Here is a 16,837-nt window from a genome sequence, read left to right on the forward strand (position 1 = left end):
GCCGCGTCTTCAGGTGAAGATATCACAGTCCTTGATTGTAGTCATTTTTGACATAGTCCGGGTTCAGTTGGTATTGTTAACTTAGGGTTTTAAAGCTGTTTAGTGCAAGGTCGTACGCAGCCTCCACGTTAAGCTGCCATCTTAGATCATGGCTCCAAAGCACCCCCAAAGCAGCCAGCATATTCAAGGACCCCCCCTCCATGCCAGACATTCCCACTTCTCCTATCTCCCATTGGAGGAATAGATACAAAAGCCTGAAAGCACCTACCACCACACTCAAGGGACAGCTTCTAATCCCACTGTTCTTAGACTCTTGACTGGGCCTTTTGTACGATAAGATGGTCTCTTGGCATTCACATCCTACCTCATTATGATCTCGCACTTCATCCTTTACATGCACTGCACTTTTTTGAGTTGCCTTTTGCACTTTATTCTGCGTTCAGTTATTGTTTTACCTTGTTTTACCTCAACACACTGTGTAATGATTTGATCTGTATGAACAGTATGCAAGACAAGCCTTTCCCTCTATCTCAGTACATGTGACAATTTGAGACAATAAACCAATGGATTCCTTACCTTGGGTAAAAGACTGTGACTATCCACCTTATGTATGCCCATCATAATTTTATAACCTGTTTTGTCACCGCACCCCCAACTTCCTTTGTTCCAAGGAAAAAAGTTCCAGTCTGTCCGGTTTTTCCTCATAAATCAAGCCCTTCAGTCCTGTCATCGTCTTTGTGAATATTTTCTCCACCCTGTCTGACTTAAATTGTCCATCTCTAACTGCCTTTGAAGGTGGAGGTGGACCACTGTTGCAGCCCTTTGAGTGAATGTATTTCCCTGATGTTTCTGGGCAGGGAGTTCCAAAATTTAGACCCGGCAGTGATAAAGGGCCATTAATGTATTTGCAGATCAAGATGGTGTTCTTGAGTTGCTGACTTCCCATGCACCTATTCACCTTGTCTTTCTCCATGGTAGTGGCTTGGGTTTGGAAGGTCCTGCTGAAGCAGAGCTTCCCAACCTGGAGTCCACTGACCCCTTGGATAATGGTAAGGATCCAAAGCATATATATATTAAAAAAAATGGGAAACTCTGTTCTAGAGTAACTGTAGTGCATCTTATAGATAATAAACTGTGGCCTAGTGGTGGAGGGGATACTTGTTTGGGGCTGTGGATGGGGTGGTAAAATCATAAGACCTAGGAGCAGAAGTAGGCCACTCAGCCCATCATCTGCTCCACCATTCCATTATGGCTGATTTATTATCCCTCTAAATTCCATTCTCCTGCCTTCACCCCAAAACCTTTGATACCCTGACTAATCAACCTCCACCTTAAATACACTCAATGAGTTGGCTTCCACAGCCATCTGTGGCGATGAATTTCACAGATGAACGCAATCCAGCTTGTCTTCCACCCAGAGAACGCTGGATGACAGGCCTCTGCTCCCTCCCACACCAGCGTCTCCAGGCAACTGTCAAGCACTCCGTCATGAAGGAGTCCTGTATTCCACCATATCGAAGGAAGGATGTGCTGGCATCTGAGAGGGTCCAGAGGAAGTAAAGACCTTGGGGTGTCAGAATGGGAGTCGCTCACCACAAGATACCTACTTTGGGAGATGAGAAATTTTAATTGTAGTGAATTATAATTTGGAGTGCCCTGTCTGAGGGAATATGGAAACAGAGGCCAAAGTCTCCTATAAAAACGAATCTGATGAACAATGGTAAAGGAAGAGATTTTACGCACTACTGCAAGAATGGGATTAATTGCATTACCGAAGATGGAACATAATGAACAAAATAACTGCTTTGTTAAGGGGGAGAGAAACAGGAGCAGCAGTGGGCTGAGAAAGGAGGGCTAATGACTTGTTTACAAGTAAAATCTTCCACACTCTCCCATTCATTTCATGCCTTATTATGGTCGTCCCTTAACCATGGAATATTCTGTCCCTGAATCAGTGTGTTGTGTAGTCACTTCTCCCTGTGCACCTAACAAGGAGTGGTTAGATATTGCACAAAAATCCCTCTGCACTGCCCCACGTGTCAAACTAATTCCAGTGCAGGCACAGCACTGGTTAGATTCAAAAATCCTTTATATTGTCACACCAAAGATTCTGAGGGCAGGAACAGCATTGGTTAGGGACAAAGTGAAGTTCCTCGAGCACCATGCTAATGGGGATACTGCCCAGGTTAAGTGAATCAGCTTCTCTTTCTCTCCATAGGTCCTGTATTATCTTGAGCAGCCGTATGCAACTTCAAAGGGACGGTTTAAGGAACGGGTGGTGTGGTCAGGAAACATCTGGAGAAAAGATGTATCGATTACCATCATTGATCTACAGTTTTCAGACAATGGAACCTTTACGTGTGCCGTGCTGAATCCCCCTGATGTGGACCTGGTCTTTGGTGAAATCAAACTTAACGTTGTGCATAAAGGTTTGTTTTAAGTTGCCCCTATTGTGAGCCTAGCATACTTCCCAATATTACATGGGTGGAGTTACAATGCATTTTAGCTCTTAATCTGCTGTTTTGCTTCATTACATGATAAAAATGAATTAGAGGTGAATCTGCTGGAACACAGTGACATTTGCAGGCTGCGCCCAGCACACCCTCGGCACAAAAGATGCGTTTCCCAGTATGATTCGATGTTTCAATGTACGTGTGGCAAATAAAGCAAATTTTTAAAAAATAAACCTGAACTCCTTTCTACATCAGGGAAAGCTGGATAGTGGTCCAGACCGGAATGGGGCTGTTTCAGACTATTTCTGACATCTGTCTGCCTGGATTGAGTTTGGGAACCTGTCTGGGTTCAGAGAATTCATTCAAATTCAGTAATGTATTCTCATGATGCGCTCTCTCTCTGTGTCTTGCACCTTATCTTCCACCTGCATCGCACTTTCTTGGTAGCGTTTGTATCACATCAACATATTGATGTGATGAAATTAGCTGTATGGATGCATGCAAAACAAAGATTTTCACTGTACCTTCGTGGTGTGGCCATAATAAACCATTTTGCCCAATCCCACAGTCACTTACTCAGAGATGCTGATCCTGGGGATTGTGATCGGAGGAGCGACAGGACTGGTGATCCTGATCGTGGTCGTGATGGTTACTGTGCAGCTCTGCCGGAAATCGGGGCATTTCATAGACGACGAGGAAATGATGCAGGAGCCACAGAAAGGGGAACTAGAATACAAACACAAAGATGGGTAAGGAGCAACACTCTACCTCTCTCTGTAGAAGGGTGACATCAGGTCCCGATGCCTCAGAGTCCACAGGTAAAGCTCTTGTTGCTTTGTCCTCTCAACAGCCTCGTTTTGGGTCATCTGGCAATTAATCTGGGGTTTAGAAAAGAATATGAAAGTCATTGAGTTCCCCCCACCCCCACAACTGTCTCCCCTCTCCCCCCCACGTTTTCCCTCAGCTCTCACCTCTACCGTTTGTTCTCTAACCCCTCTTATTTTTGCCACCTCACCCTTTCGTGCCTTCCTTCCTTCCTTCCTCTATTCTCGCTCTTCCCACTCCCGATTAATTCCCAAATTTCTCCAACTGCTAAAATATAACTTGCGATCTTTCCACCACGAGGGAACAGAAATACCAAGGCCCTGTTCTCAAATGCCGCGGTTTACAATATTTAAAGTGGACAAACCAACAAGCAAGAATCAGCAGCATTAAGATTTGCAGAGGCTTTGTGGCTCAGTCCTGGTGTGGATTCCTAAAGGGAAGTTGTGTGAACCCATTTTCCATCACTTAAGCGGGCTTTCCAGATTTGGGTATGTATTTTTTGGAGTTTAGAACTAGTGGTGATCATATCGAAACATAGAAGATCCGAAGGGGTCACGAGAGGGGAATTGTTTTCAATAGTTGGAGAGTCTCGAATGAAGTGATGATCGTTTAAAACAAAGTTAAGTCAACATCACTTCTCTCAGAGGAGAGTGAATCTCTGGAATTCTCTACTTCAGAGGGTAGAGGAGGCAAATTGTTAGAGGTGCTTACAATGGCAGTTGATAAATTTTTGAAAGATCAAAAGACTGAAGGCCATGAAGATCTGGCACAGAGGAGTTGAGGCCTAGGGTTGATCAACTATGATCATACTGAATGGTGGGCCAGGCTTTGGGGACCAGGTGGTCAACCCCCCTGCTCTTGTTTTCACTCCCATGAACTTGCCGGGCTCTGCATCCTAGGCCTCGAGTCTTGGTACTCCCTGAAATACCAGTTGCCAAGGTCATGGGTTGATCCTGTTCACCTGCTTCTCCTTCATCTTCCCTCTGTATTCTTTTAACAGTACGGAAATGGAGAAGTTAAATGGTGAGATGATTTTTGCGGAAGAGGCCAAGTCAGCAAGGGTTCTCTGAAGACTGACAGAGTAAGGTACCTGACTCAGCAGTTTGTTTTATAAAACACCTATAGCCCATGACCCAGTGTGATCTTTCCCACCAGCCACATCTCAGCTGGTAAATCATAGGCTCGAAGCCTACTCCTGAGACTGTGCGAGCACTGCCAGAGAAACTATTGATGAGGTAATTCACTGTTTCTGGAACAGCACTGAGGCATAGCTGGGATTTGGGTAAGAAATTCTGACCTTTTAGACTGCTGTAAAAGATCCTCCGGTTTTTGAAGAAAAGAGGTATTCCTGACTCAGTGAAAGGCCAATATTTTTGTTCCCTGAACTAACATCACTGAAACAGGTTTGCTGTGTGTAATTTATCCGCTTTATTTCCTGCACTGCAACGGTACTGTGTTGAATGTGAAGCACTTCGTAATGTCATACCATGCCATAAAAGTTACTGTAGAAATCAAGACTTCCTTTGCTTCCCCATGCTGCCACCCTCTACTGCACCCCTCACCCCACCTTTCCCATACGGCCCCATACTGGCCTGCTGAAGTGCTAGCACATGTGGGAGAATCCTTGTTGTTGTGTTCCTTCCCCTTTCCATACCCATCCCTACCCTGGTTGCAACTGAATTTCAATTTGCATTTGAAAACTATCATGTCTCTCCCCCTCTGTGCCTTGCCAAATTCCCACTTGCTTTTTAGGATTGCAATCCCACATTGGGATGGGAATTCCAGTGCCTTGCTGAAGGTGTACATGCCAAGAAGTTGTTGGCTAGGTAATGGAGAACTTTGGAGAGAGGGGTCAGTCACAGTGCAGTCCTGTCCAACCCTTTATCATTCTTAGCACCTCTGATTAGTTCTCAGCCTTTGAAACTCAAGGGAATGAAGTCTGTTCTCCTTAGAACTAAAGAAATTCCCCATATAGGATCTGACCAGCACCAAGATCCATAACTCCCAGTATTCCCAGAGCTTCACTGGCAAGATTACTCAACCCTGGCTAACCTTCAGTTGGAGAAGATGCTCCCATATTACTGTTGGGTTGGATATCCTGGATTTTGATCCCGTGACCAGCTGGTGTAATGTTACAGGTCGACCTTCACTAATCTGGCTACCTGTAATCCAGTTCCTTCGATAATCCGGCACTGATTATGCTTAATGTGACCCTTCTGTAATTCGGCATTTTCATTAATCGGGCACTCCTCAGATCCCAATGGTGCCAGATTTGTGAAGGTCGACCTGTAGTGAGATGTTGGTGATCCACGGTTTCTGGCAAACCTGGGAGAGCAAAAAATGCATCTGATGCTCCTGAAATATCAAACATAACTGTAACCATGGACCCTCTGTCTTTTATAAAATGGTGTTCTTTGTCTTTTCCAGATCAGTTGCAGAACAAAGTTTAATTTTAACAAGAGAAGAAGCAAGATTTTAAAATATACCTCGTGTCTCTCACCTTCTATAGAGGGAACATTTCAGACTATTATCCTCCTGCTGTTCAGCACTTCATGCCTGATGCTGAAGTCATTACATTAACAGTGTTATCCTTAAACCCAGAGACCAACATCGGTCTGTTGCAGGTAGCTGAGGCCCAAAGCATGCCAGGAATCTAGCGACTCCGTCAGAGAATAATCCAGGCACAAGAAATGTAACGGTCACATCACTGGAATATTAATCCACAAAATTTGAATTTTAAATCTCACCAGAGAAATGTGAGAATAGAAAATTTTAAAAGAAAGATTCTGATGGAGGCAATGCTAAAGCTGCTGGATGTTTGGAAAATTCAACAGGTTTATGAATATTCTTTAGAGAAAGGAACATGCTGTTCTTTCTCACATTAGTTCTATATGTGACTCTAGCTTGATGTTACTTCTTTTTAACTGTCCTCTGAATGAGCTACTAAATAGTATCAAAGGCAGCTTCCCAGGCACCAGTATTTCCAAACGAAGGTCTGCCATGTTTGCTGGACATCCAGGGCTGGACAATAAACACCAGCTTTGCCTGACAGCACGATCAAGCTCTAGATTTGGAGATTCTTCACCGCAGTGAGATCCCTACACAGAGCAGCTTTATCTGCTGATCTGCTGCATTCCCTTTCTTCAGTTTACTTGCCTCCATCCTCTCCAAGAGGCAGTAACTTGCTGAGTTTGAGACTGCTGGAAACCTATGGGCCTTTTGTACTATAGAAACTCCTCAGCTGCTGCCCCAATGACGATCCCAAAATAATCCAGGTTCTGCTCCTGAGGTCCAAGGCAATAATCAAGAGTTATTAATGGAAATTATTATGTCTCTCTGATTTTCTTTTCAATTTTAAAGCGATTCAGGATCTCGGTTTAGTTCTCCCTTTAAAGTTAATACAGAATGGGGAAGATCGTTACAACAGCTGAACATCTGTTACTGATCTGTAAATATTAAAGCAAACTTGAACACTTTTTAAAATTGCTCTTAAAAGATGTATAGATTTGTATTTAATTGTTGATAAATTTCTTGTATGTGAAATGTATTTTCACGTTTGCAATTGCATAAAATAAAACAATGAACATGGAGTTGTAGTTAAAAGCAAGGTGTTGGTATTTGGTTGATAGTACCATTAGTTGAACTATCAACCACTCATGAAGTTTGAATCAATTCTAAACAACAAGTTGGGAACAATCAACAATCATTGGTGAAAGGATTCAATGTCTGAGAGAGGACCGTTGAACCATTAAAACCAGACCAAAATTTCAGAGTGAAAATGAGGAAATGGACTGGATCAGGATGTGCCTTACAAGGCACTACTAGAAAGGATAGTGGGAGCAGATTTTCAAATGGGATTATGAAAAAAGGGTGAAATATTGGAGAAACAGGTGAAAAATTATTTAGCTAGCTCTTCTCAGCAATAGCCCTAAAGACTACTTCCTGTGCTGCAAGATTGAAGTGCAGAATGGGGTCAAACAGGGCTGTAGCTTCAAACTTCCCTTTTCAATCTTCCTCGTTACAATACCGCACCTCAGCTCCAACAAGCCACTTGCTGGAGTTAATCAACTGAACCCATGAAATCTTTTCCACCATTGGTTCAGGCATGAAACTGAAGATACAATAAATCAATGGCTTCCTACCAACTGGCCTTGCTTGATCTTCCCTCCAACTCTTGCCCACCACTCTACCCAGAGTAATTCACTTTCTGTGTTTTGAAAGACTCATCTGAATGAAGACATATTACTAACGAAATTTACCATCTCCAGTGGATTAACAAAAGTGGGTAAAGGGTGGTTAAAGACAAAACCTGAAACCCCACAGCATGCTCACAGTCTATCAAGCAGATTGAGTCTCAACTTCTTGTATGTGTTAGAGCATGGATATCTTACTGTAGGCACTTCACTCTAGTGGAGAATTGCCACTAACATGTCCCTACAGAGTCTACCAAGTTCACTGGCAGATTGGTGAATCAATATCAGTGTGCTCTCCCATGCCAATACACACTTAAAAAGACTCTGATTGCAGTCAACCAGCTCCAGCATGTTGACATCATCGTCCACATGCTGACAGCCAATTCCCAAATCAAGCACTTTGAGCTCATTCTCAAAGAGATTTCCTGAAGAGCACAGGTTTCTCTTCAAGGACCACCTCATAGACCACTTTATATAAGAAAGCGTAATTCCTGAGAGTAACCATCCTTGTGCTGGGATGGTTCAAAAGGAGCATTTGCAAAGGCTCTGAGACCTTTTAATATTAGGTGCTGAGGCCATGCATAAACAGCAGGAACAGGCACCATTTCAAATAACCCTCCCCTATCTCCCATGGCCTAGTCTCCTCTCCTATCATATTGCTTCTTCAATCCTTTACCTCTTCTACCATTTCCCTCCCAGTTTCTCACTTCATCCGTCCCACTTCCCCACCCTCCCCCGGTTTCAGCTATCACCTGCCATCTTGTACTCCTTCCCCTCCCCAACCCACCACCTTACTCTGGCTTCTTCCGACTTCCTTTCCAGTCCCGATGAAGGGTCTCGGGCCGAAGCTTCAATTGTGCCCTCTCCATAGATGCTGCCTGACCTGCTGAGTTCCTCCATCATTTTGTGTGTGTTATTCCAAATAACACACTTATTTACTAATCGTAGACCAACTGCCCTATCTTTGATCTCAGAACTGGAGTAGAAGCAAGCCATCATCATTGCGAAGGTACTGCCAGAGAGATATAGTGAGGCCTCTGCTGGTCAGAGTTGACCACAGTGCGTCCTAGCTCTGTAGCTATGCAAACCTGGGCAGCACGTTATGGAGAGCAAGCTCTTTCTCTCTATGCATCTGCTGAAGTCTAAGGAATGGCAGAGACTGATTCCGTTTCCAGGCTTAAGGAACATTTATTATCAAAGAATGGATATAGTATACAACTCTGAAATTCGTCTTCTCCAGACAGCCATGAAACAAAGAAAATTATGGAACAGTTCAAAGAAAAGCATCAACCCTTCCACACAAAAAATAAAACGAATAGTGCAAATGGCAACAAGGACATCAATCCCACCACATGGGGAAAAAATAAATTGCGCAAAGAGCAACAAGAACATCAAAAACCATATAAACCCCACTGCGCTCAAAAAAAATTGCGCAAACGGCAACAAGAGCATCAAACCCCAACCCCCCCCCCGAGCAAAAAGCTAATCACACAGACAGCAACAAGAGCATCAAACCCCATACCCCCCCTCGTACAAAAAGCAAATCTCGCAAATGGGAACAAGACCTTCAAACCCCACCCCGCGCAAAAAAACTAATCACGCAAACGGCAACAACCATCAAATTCCAAACACCCCCACACAAAATACAAGTTGCGCAAACGGCAACAAGAGCATCAAGCTCTCAAACCCCCTGCGCAAAAAGCTATCATGCAAACAGCAAAACGACCTTCAACCCCCCCCCACGCAAAAAACAAGCAAATGGCAACAAGAGCTTCAACCCCCCCGCACAAAAAACAAATCGTGCAAACTGCAACAACACCTTCAAACACCCCCTGCACAATAAACTAATCACGCAAACGGCAACAAGACCTTTAAACCCCCTCTCGCGCTAAAAGCAAATCTCGCAAATGGCAACAAGAACTTTAAACCCCCTCTCGCGCTAAAAGCAAATCTCGCAAATGGCAACAAGAACTTTAAACCCCCTCTCGCGCTAAAAGCAAATCTCGCAAATGGCAACAAGAACTTTAAACCCCCTCTCGCGCTAAAAGCAAATCTCGCAAATGGCAACAAGACCTTTAAACCCCCTCTCGCGCTAAAAGCAAATCTCGCAAATGGCAACAAGAACTTTAAACCCCCTCTCGCGCTAAAAGCAAATCTCGCAAATGGCAACAAGAACTTTAAACCCCCTCTCGCGCTAAAAGCAAATCTCGCAAATGGCAACAAGAACTTTAAACCCCCTCTCGCGCTAAAAGCAAATCTCGCAAATGGCAACAAGACCTTTAAACCCCCTCTCGCGCTAAAAGCAAATCTCGCAAATGGCAACAAGAACTTTAAACCCCCTCTCGCGCTAAAAGCAAATCTCGCAAATGGCAACAAGAACTTTAAACCCCCTCTCGCGCTAAAAGCAAATCTCGCAAATGGCAACAAGAACTTTAAACCCCCTCTCGCGCTAAAAGCAAATCTCGCAAATGGCAACAAGAACTTTAAACCCCCTCTCGCGCTAAAAGCAAATCTCGCAAATGGCAACAAGAACTTTAAACCCCCTCTCGCGCTAAAAGCAAATCTCGCAAATGGCAACAAGACCTTTAAACCCCCTCTCGCGCTAAAAGCAAATCTCGCAAATGGCAACAAGACCTTTAAACCCCCTCTCGCGCTAAAAGCAAATCTCGCAAATGGCAACAAGAACTTTAAACCCCCTCTCGCGCTAAAAGCAAATCTCGCAAATGGCAACAAGAACTTTAAACCCCCTCTCGCGCTAAAAGCAAATCTCGCAAATGGCAACAAGAACTTTAAACCCCCTCTCGCGCTAAAAGCAAATCTCGCAAATGGCAACAAGAACTTTAAACCCCCTCTCGCGCTAAAAGCAAATCTCGCAAATGGCAACAAGAACTTCACACCCCCCACACAAACGGCAACAAGACCTTCAAACCCCCCTGCACAAAAAACTAATCACGCAAACGGCAACAAGAGCATCAAACCTCAACCCCCCCACACAAAACACTATCACGTAAATGGCAACAAGACCTTCAAAACCCCCGCGCAAAAAACATGCAAACAGCAACAAGAACTTCAAACCCGCCCCCCCCGGCGCAAAAAACAATCATGCAAACAGCAACAACACTTTCAAACTCTCCCGCACAAAAAGCAAATCTCGCAAATGGCAACAGTCCCCCTCGCGCAAAAAAACTATTCACACAAATGGCAACAAGAGCAACAAATTCCAAACCCCCGCCCACAAAAAAAAGTTGCGCAAACTGCAACAAGAGCATCAAACCCCAAACCCCTGCACGCAAAAAGCTATCATGCAAACGGCAACAAGAACTTCAACCCCCCCCGCGCAAAAAACTAATCACACAAACGGCAACAAGAGCATCAAACCTCAAATCCCACCTCATGCAAAAAGCAAATCTCGCAAATGGCAACAAGGCCTTCAAACCCCCCCCCGCACAAAAAACTAATCACACAAACGGCAACAAGACCTTCAAACTCCACCCCCCACGCAAAAAGCAAAGCAGAGAAACGGCAACAAGAGCATCAAATCCCAAACCTTCCCTCGCAAAAAAATCACGAAATCAGCAACAAGTCCTTCAAACCCCAGACATCCCCCCCCCGTGCGTAAAATTCAATTTGCACAAACAGCTTTAAGAGAATCAAACCCCAACCCCCCCCCGCACAAACGGCAACAAGAGCAGCAACCCTCAAACTCCCTCTTGCGCGGAAAACAAATCGTGCAAATTCCAACAAGGCCTTCAAACCCCCAAACCCCACCCCTCTGAGCAAATGGCAACAAGAGCATCAAACACCAAACCCCCCGGCACAAAAAAAACAATTTGCACAAACGGCAACAAGAACACCAAACACCAAGCCTCCCTCTTCGTGCACAAAAAAAATCGTACAAATCTCACAAACAGCAACAAGAACATCAAGCCCCCCATGTGCAAAATAACAAATCATGCAAACAGCAAAAAGAACATCAAAACCCAAACTCCAAATCCCACCTCCCGCGCAAAAAAACAAACAAATCGCGCAAACAACAACAATAACCTCTGGTAAGATGGCGGCGCGTTTGGTCGCAGCGGCTTCTACAAGAGGTGTTACAGTCCTATTTAAACCTATTTTTAATGATCGTGCGATCCTGTTATACATAACGGACATGAAGTATTTTGTGCGGTTGTATTTTCTACTGATATTCTATATGGGCTTGTTGATCGAGACCGGTGCATTCCACCAGGGGCGTTGTGGTCGACTGAAGTTTTCGATGGGTATTTTGTGCAGTTGTTTTTTTTCCTGATATTCTAGATGAGCTTGTAGTTGTGTATATGCGTGGACTGGACCTCAAGCCACAGCCAGGAGCTGGTGTCGGGGCTGGTGCACTCCACTGGGGGCGTTGTGGTCGACTGTAGTTTCGATGGGCTGCCGGGTGGGAGTATCTGACTAATACAAGTTTATTTCCATCTGGGTAGCCTCCAACCTGATGGCATGAACATTGACTTCTCAAACTTCTGCTAATGCCCCACCTCCCCTTCGTACCCCATCCCTTATTTATATGCACACATTCTTTTTCTCTCTCTCCTTTTACTCCCTCTGTCCCTCTCACTATACCCCTTGCTCATCCTCTGGGCTTTTCCCCTTCCCCCTTTTCTTTCTCCCTGGGCCTCCTGTCCCATGATCCTCTCATATCCCTTTTGCCAATCACCTGTCCAGCTCTTGGCTCCATCCCTCCCCCTCCTGTCTTCTCCTATCATTTTGGATCTCCCCCTCCCCCTCCCACTTTCAAATCTCTTACTAACTCTTCTTTCAGTTAGTCCTGACTAAGGGTCTCGGCCCGAAACGTCGACTGTACTTCTTCCTAGAGATGCTGCCTGGTCTGCTGCGTTCACCAGCAACTTTTATGTGTGTTGCTTGAATTTCCAGCATCTGCAGATTTCCTCGTGTGTACAAGTTTATTTTATATGGTTGTATTTTTTTCTAATATTCTGTATGGGCTTGTAGCCTTGTATATGCATGGACTGGGCCTCAAGCCGTGGCCTGGGGTGCTCATGGAGTCTAGGCTGGATGAGATGGGCTCTTTTGTAGTTGATTGTGGATTGATGACATGAGTTTTTAGATTCTCTTATTGCTTGATGGTAATACTATTTGTGCTTGCTATCTTTTGTGTACTTTGTGCTGTGTTTTACACCTTGACACTGTTCTGTCTAGCTGTATTCATGATTATTTATGTATGGTTGAAATGACAATTAAACTTGAATTGAATTGAATAATGTCAAACCCCAACCCCACCTCCCCCACAGCGTGCAGAAAAAAAAACAAATTGTGCAAACGGCAACAGTCTTCCTCAACACTTTAACGACAAGATCAGTGAAAAGTGGAGTCGATCATTGGCTCGCACTCAGTCTCTTAAGCTTCCAGACCTCGTGGCTGCTCGCCTCATAGAATCTTCACGGAGACAGCAAAGCACCGGATCGCTCAATTTTTCTTCAAACTGTGGATCACAGGCTCCAACGGTACCAGAAACACATTTAGGATAAAAAGAATACATAGAAGTGAAAGAAACTGTTTTGTGGACTATCTGGAAGATGTCGTTCGAGGAAGTGTTGTTCACTGGCGTCATCTTGACTGGAACGAGCAACTTTGTAGGAGTTGCCAGTCAGCGCTGAAGGCAACATGGCACTGCCTTAGGAACTCCAGCTCTGGAATTTTCCCTCAGGGTTTATTCCCAAGTATCCCCCATGAGTGGTGCCGGCTGGTGGCGTAGTGGCATCAGCGCCGGACTTCGGAGCAAAGGCTCCAGAGTTCGAATCCAGCCGGCTCCCTAAGCACGCTTTCCATCCATGCTGGGTTGAGCGCCGAGCTAGCAACTCGACCTCGTAAAAAAGAAATGGCCTGCGACAGAAACACCAACAGCAAAAAGTTGATGGCCTATGCTCTCTCGTGAGTTTGAAAGCAATTTCTTCTTCTTCTTCATTCCCCATGAGTGGATATAGCCACAAGGCAGCAGGTTTGAGATCGGAATTTTTTTTCTCCAAGATGAACTGCCAACCACAGCTGATGAGCCCTGTCTGCCTGAAGCAACTGGCTTTAAGGCACCAGTCACCTGCCTTTGCCCCTTCTCCTGTCAGTAGAAACAGTCCCACTGGGCTTAGTAGCTCAGCCACATGTGAAGGCCAGGAGCTGGACTTGGTTGTCAGAGGCTATTTGAGGCACATACCATTGGGAAAACTTAATAGGTAGTGGGAGCTTGTCCCAGTACTATCCCTGTCTTTTACAGCCTTAAGGAACCAAGGCAACCAGAGAAGTATACTCAGTAAGGATATCAATAATCTACTGAAGCACCACTAAAACCAGAACACTATATTTATATATCGAAAAACAGCTAGTTATAAGACCATAAGAGAAAGGAGCACAATTAGACCATTCAGCCCATTGAATCTGCTCTACCATCCAATCATTTACTTACCCTCTCAACCAATGTTCCCTCTAATTTGTAATGAGCAGTATGCGCAAAAATCTTGTGCTGTGCAATTTTTTGCCCAGTAACACCAACATGTGCACACTGAATAATTTCTTCAAGAAAAACAGGACAAACAGCTTGTTCTAAAACCTGCAGACAAATCACCGCAAACTCCATGCTTAACCAGGCCAGTCTGAAAAAATCACTCAGCAATTACTATTAACAGATCAGTTGCAATATCAGAGGAAACACTGGACCATTGCTACACCATCATCAAGAATACCTACCGTGCTATTTCACGCCCTTACTTTGGGAAGTCTGATCACCAGGCTGTACTTCTACTCCCTGAGTATACACAGAGACTGAAGACTGCTGCACCAGTAGTGAGGACCAAGAAGGTATGGACAAGGGAAGCACAGGAGCCCTTACAGGACTGCTTTAATCGGTGGACTGGACTGTATTCAGGGATTCATCTTCAAACCGGGATGAGTATGCTGCAGTTGTTACCGACTTCATTAAAACCTGTGTGGATGAGTGTGTGCCTACTGTACATTCCCAAACCAAAAGCCATGGATGAACCAGGAGGTACGTTATCTGCTGAAGGCTAGATCTGTAGCATTCAAGTCTGGTGACCCAGGCCTGTACCAGAAAACCGGGTATGATTTGCAGATCATGTGAAAGGAAATGTGATTGTGTACAGTTGTGAAATACACTTAACACGCCGATGATGTAGGGGGTGACAACCTCTTGTGCACACGCACACGTGCACACCTTAGAGGGAACATTGCTCTCAATCTCATCAGTCAGCCTTCTCCCCTAATTTTAACGCCCTTAGTAATCAAGAATCTATCAACCTCTGCTTTAAATATACCCAATGGCTTGGCCTCCGCAGCCATATGTGGCAGTAAATTCCACAGATCCACCACTCTGGCTAAAGAGATTCCTGTTCACCTCTGTTCTAGTTTTGAATTTGCAAAAGTCAGAAGAATCTACATTAAAGACCTCAGAATCTCCTTTGTTTAGTGGCTTTGCAAAAAGCAACCAAACTGCACGTAACAAAGTCCCACAAAACAAAAATATGGAGATAAAAGGTAAGATTTGTGTGCTGCAGTGACCTTAACTGAGGATAATATTTTACAGACTTATCTACAGAATTGTACCATGGAATCATCCGCCTCAGAGAGACACACGGAATTGCTTTTTAATGTCTGATCCCAAGGATACCATGTCTGAGAGTGTAGAAATCTTGTGTAACAGCCCACCAGTTGCGCAGTGCTTAAATTGCACAACTGGTGGTCGAGACATGCCAAGGGAAGTGTGCCACAAAAGCAGTGTCTTCATAACTTTAACATAATTGGGAGAAGTGGAACAGTTTGTGAAATCATGTAAGTGAACTTAAAAAGGGCAGTTAGGTTAATTTTATACAATGCATTTTAGTCAGGGGAACAAGCTAGATTAAAGAGAACAAAAAGACAAGGGGTCAACAATCAGATAGTAAGTGAATATTTTGTAAATAATACAATGGAACAATTGAATATAATGTTTGCATTAACAGAGAAAAGATATGAAGGATTTAGTCTTCATGACTCTTCAAAATGGCTGTTTTGTTCCTGTTGGTTGGGCACAAATTGATGAATCTCAGAGCCTATAGCAAAGTCCTTGTGAATCAACTGAGTCAGAACAAGGTTCATTCTTGTGCAGTACTGTCACTTGATCGGCTTGTCTGGCTTATTCCATTTTATATTAGCAGTATTTTGCAAATAGTGCCCTGGCAACTCAGCTCCACCCAAACAATGTTGTGCTTACTGCTTTACTGGTTCACAAAGAACATCTCACATTTCAGGAAGATTAAATACCTACAGCACAACAGTCTTTGGCTACTTACACAAACGATCTGCGAACCTGCTGGACTATCAAAGATCATTTCTTCTCCTCCCTTCACACAGAACCAAACTGCAATCTGCCAAACTTATCAAAATACAAACTCCCATTGAATTTTCTTTTAAACGAGGCTGCATCGGAAAGAATTCTCCTGAGGCCAGACCAAAAGATGGTGTTGGAATAAAGTGAAACGCTCGTCAATGAGGAGAGAGAGTTGGATACTCATTACCATTTAGGAGGGGAGTGCATCAGATCGGTCCCGGTTTCTAAAAGCTCACAGAACTATGTTGCTGCCAAACTGGGAGAAACAAGGAGGCTTTTGTAGAAATGCCTTTATGGGGAGAGTAACGGCTCAGGCTAAATGGGCCAAAGGGCCTGTTTCTGTGCTGTAGTGTTCGATGACTCTAATAAAGTCATGGTGTAACAGCAGAGTGATCCCTGCCCTCCTATAAGCTTTTGATACCAGGACTACTTACAACAGGCATAACAAGACATGATAACATACCCCCTGTGCTGTCTCCACAATATTGTACCAACATTTATTTATTGATTGATTGAGATGCAGCAGAAAGTCGGCCCTCCGGCGCTCCAGGCTACGCCGCCCAGCAATCCCCTGATTTAATGCGAGCCTAATCAGGAGACAGCAGTACCCTACAGAGAACTCTCTACGGGCAAGAAAGATCGTGGTGCCCCGCGCAAGAGATACAAAGACCAACTTAAGCAGCAGCTCTCTCACACAAATATCAAGGTCAATGAGTGGCAGCAGCTAGCTTGTGGCGGAGGGTAGGCATGGAGAAGCCAAGAACTTTGAGGAATTCAGAAGAGCGACTGCTGAAGAGAAGAGGAGACGCAGGAAGGATCCTAGTACCATGCACCTGCATCCCGGCTGCTCTCATGTCTCTACTGTTCCAGAGTCTGCAGATCCAGAATTGGCCTCTACAGTCACCAACAATCGTGCCTTCGCTCCTGAGGACTCTTCTTCCCTCCTGATCTTCACAAGTGAAGAACCAGCCATCAATCAGGGGACAATTTAC

The 16,837-nt window shown here is 44.5% G+C and overlaps 1 protein-coding gene across 3 annotated transcripts in view; it reads left to right on the top strand.

The window, feature by feature from the left end:
• The window catches only part of LOC140185062 (myelin protein zero-like protein 2), a 29,260-nt gene extending 22,392 nt beyond the window's left edge, over nucleotides 1–6,868 (top strand). Inside the window, exons 3-6 of one of the 3 annotated variants that reach the window (XM_072238298.1) lie at nucleotides 2,219–2,429; nucleotides 3,022–3,202; nucleotides 4,279–4,359; nucleotides 5,706–6,868. In XM_072238298.1, the coding sequence (XP_072094399.1) occupies nucleotides 2,219–2,429; nucleotides 3,022–3,202; nucleotides 4,279–4,348 (462 nt within the window). In that variant the 3' untranslated portion in view covers nucleotides 4,349–4,359; nucleotides 5,706–6,868. Of the gene's footprint in view, nucleotides 1–2,218; nucleotides 2,430–3,021; nucleotides 3,203–4,278; nucleotides 4,365–5,705 lie in introns of all 3 variants that reach the window. The other 2 variants (XM_072238297.1, XM_072238299.1) reach the window with 2 other exon arrangements.
• Nucleotides 6,869–16,837: the final 9,969 nt, after the last annotated feature.

Source organism: Mobula birostris, chromosome 20 (assembly GCF_030028105.1).
Source record: "Mobula birostris isolate sMobBir1 chromosome 20, sMobBir1.hap1, whole genome shotgun sequence".
Classification (NCBI taxonomy): Eukaryota; Metazoa; Chordata; class Chondrichthyes; order Myliobatiformes; family Myliobatidae; genus Mobula; species Mobula birostris.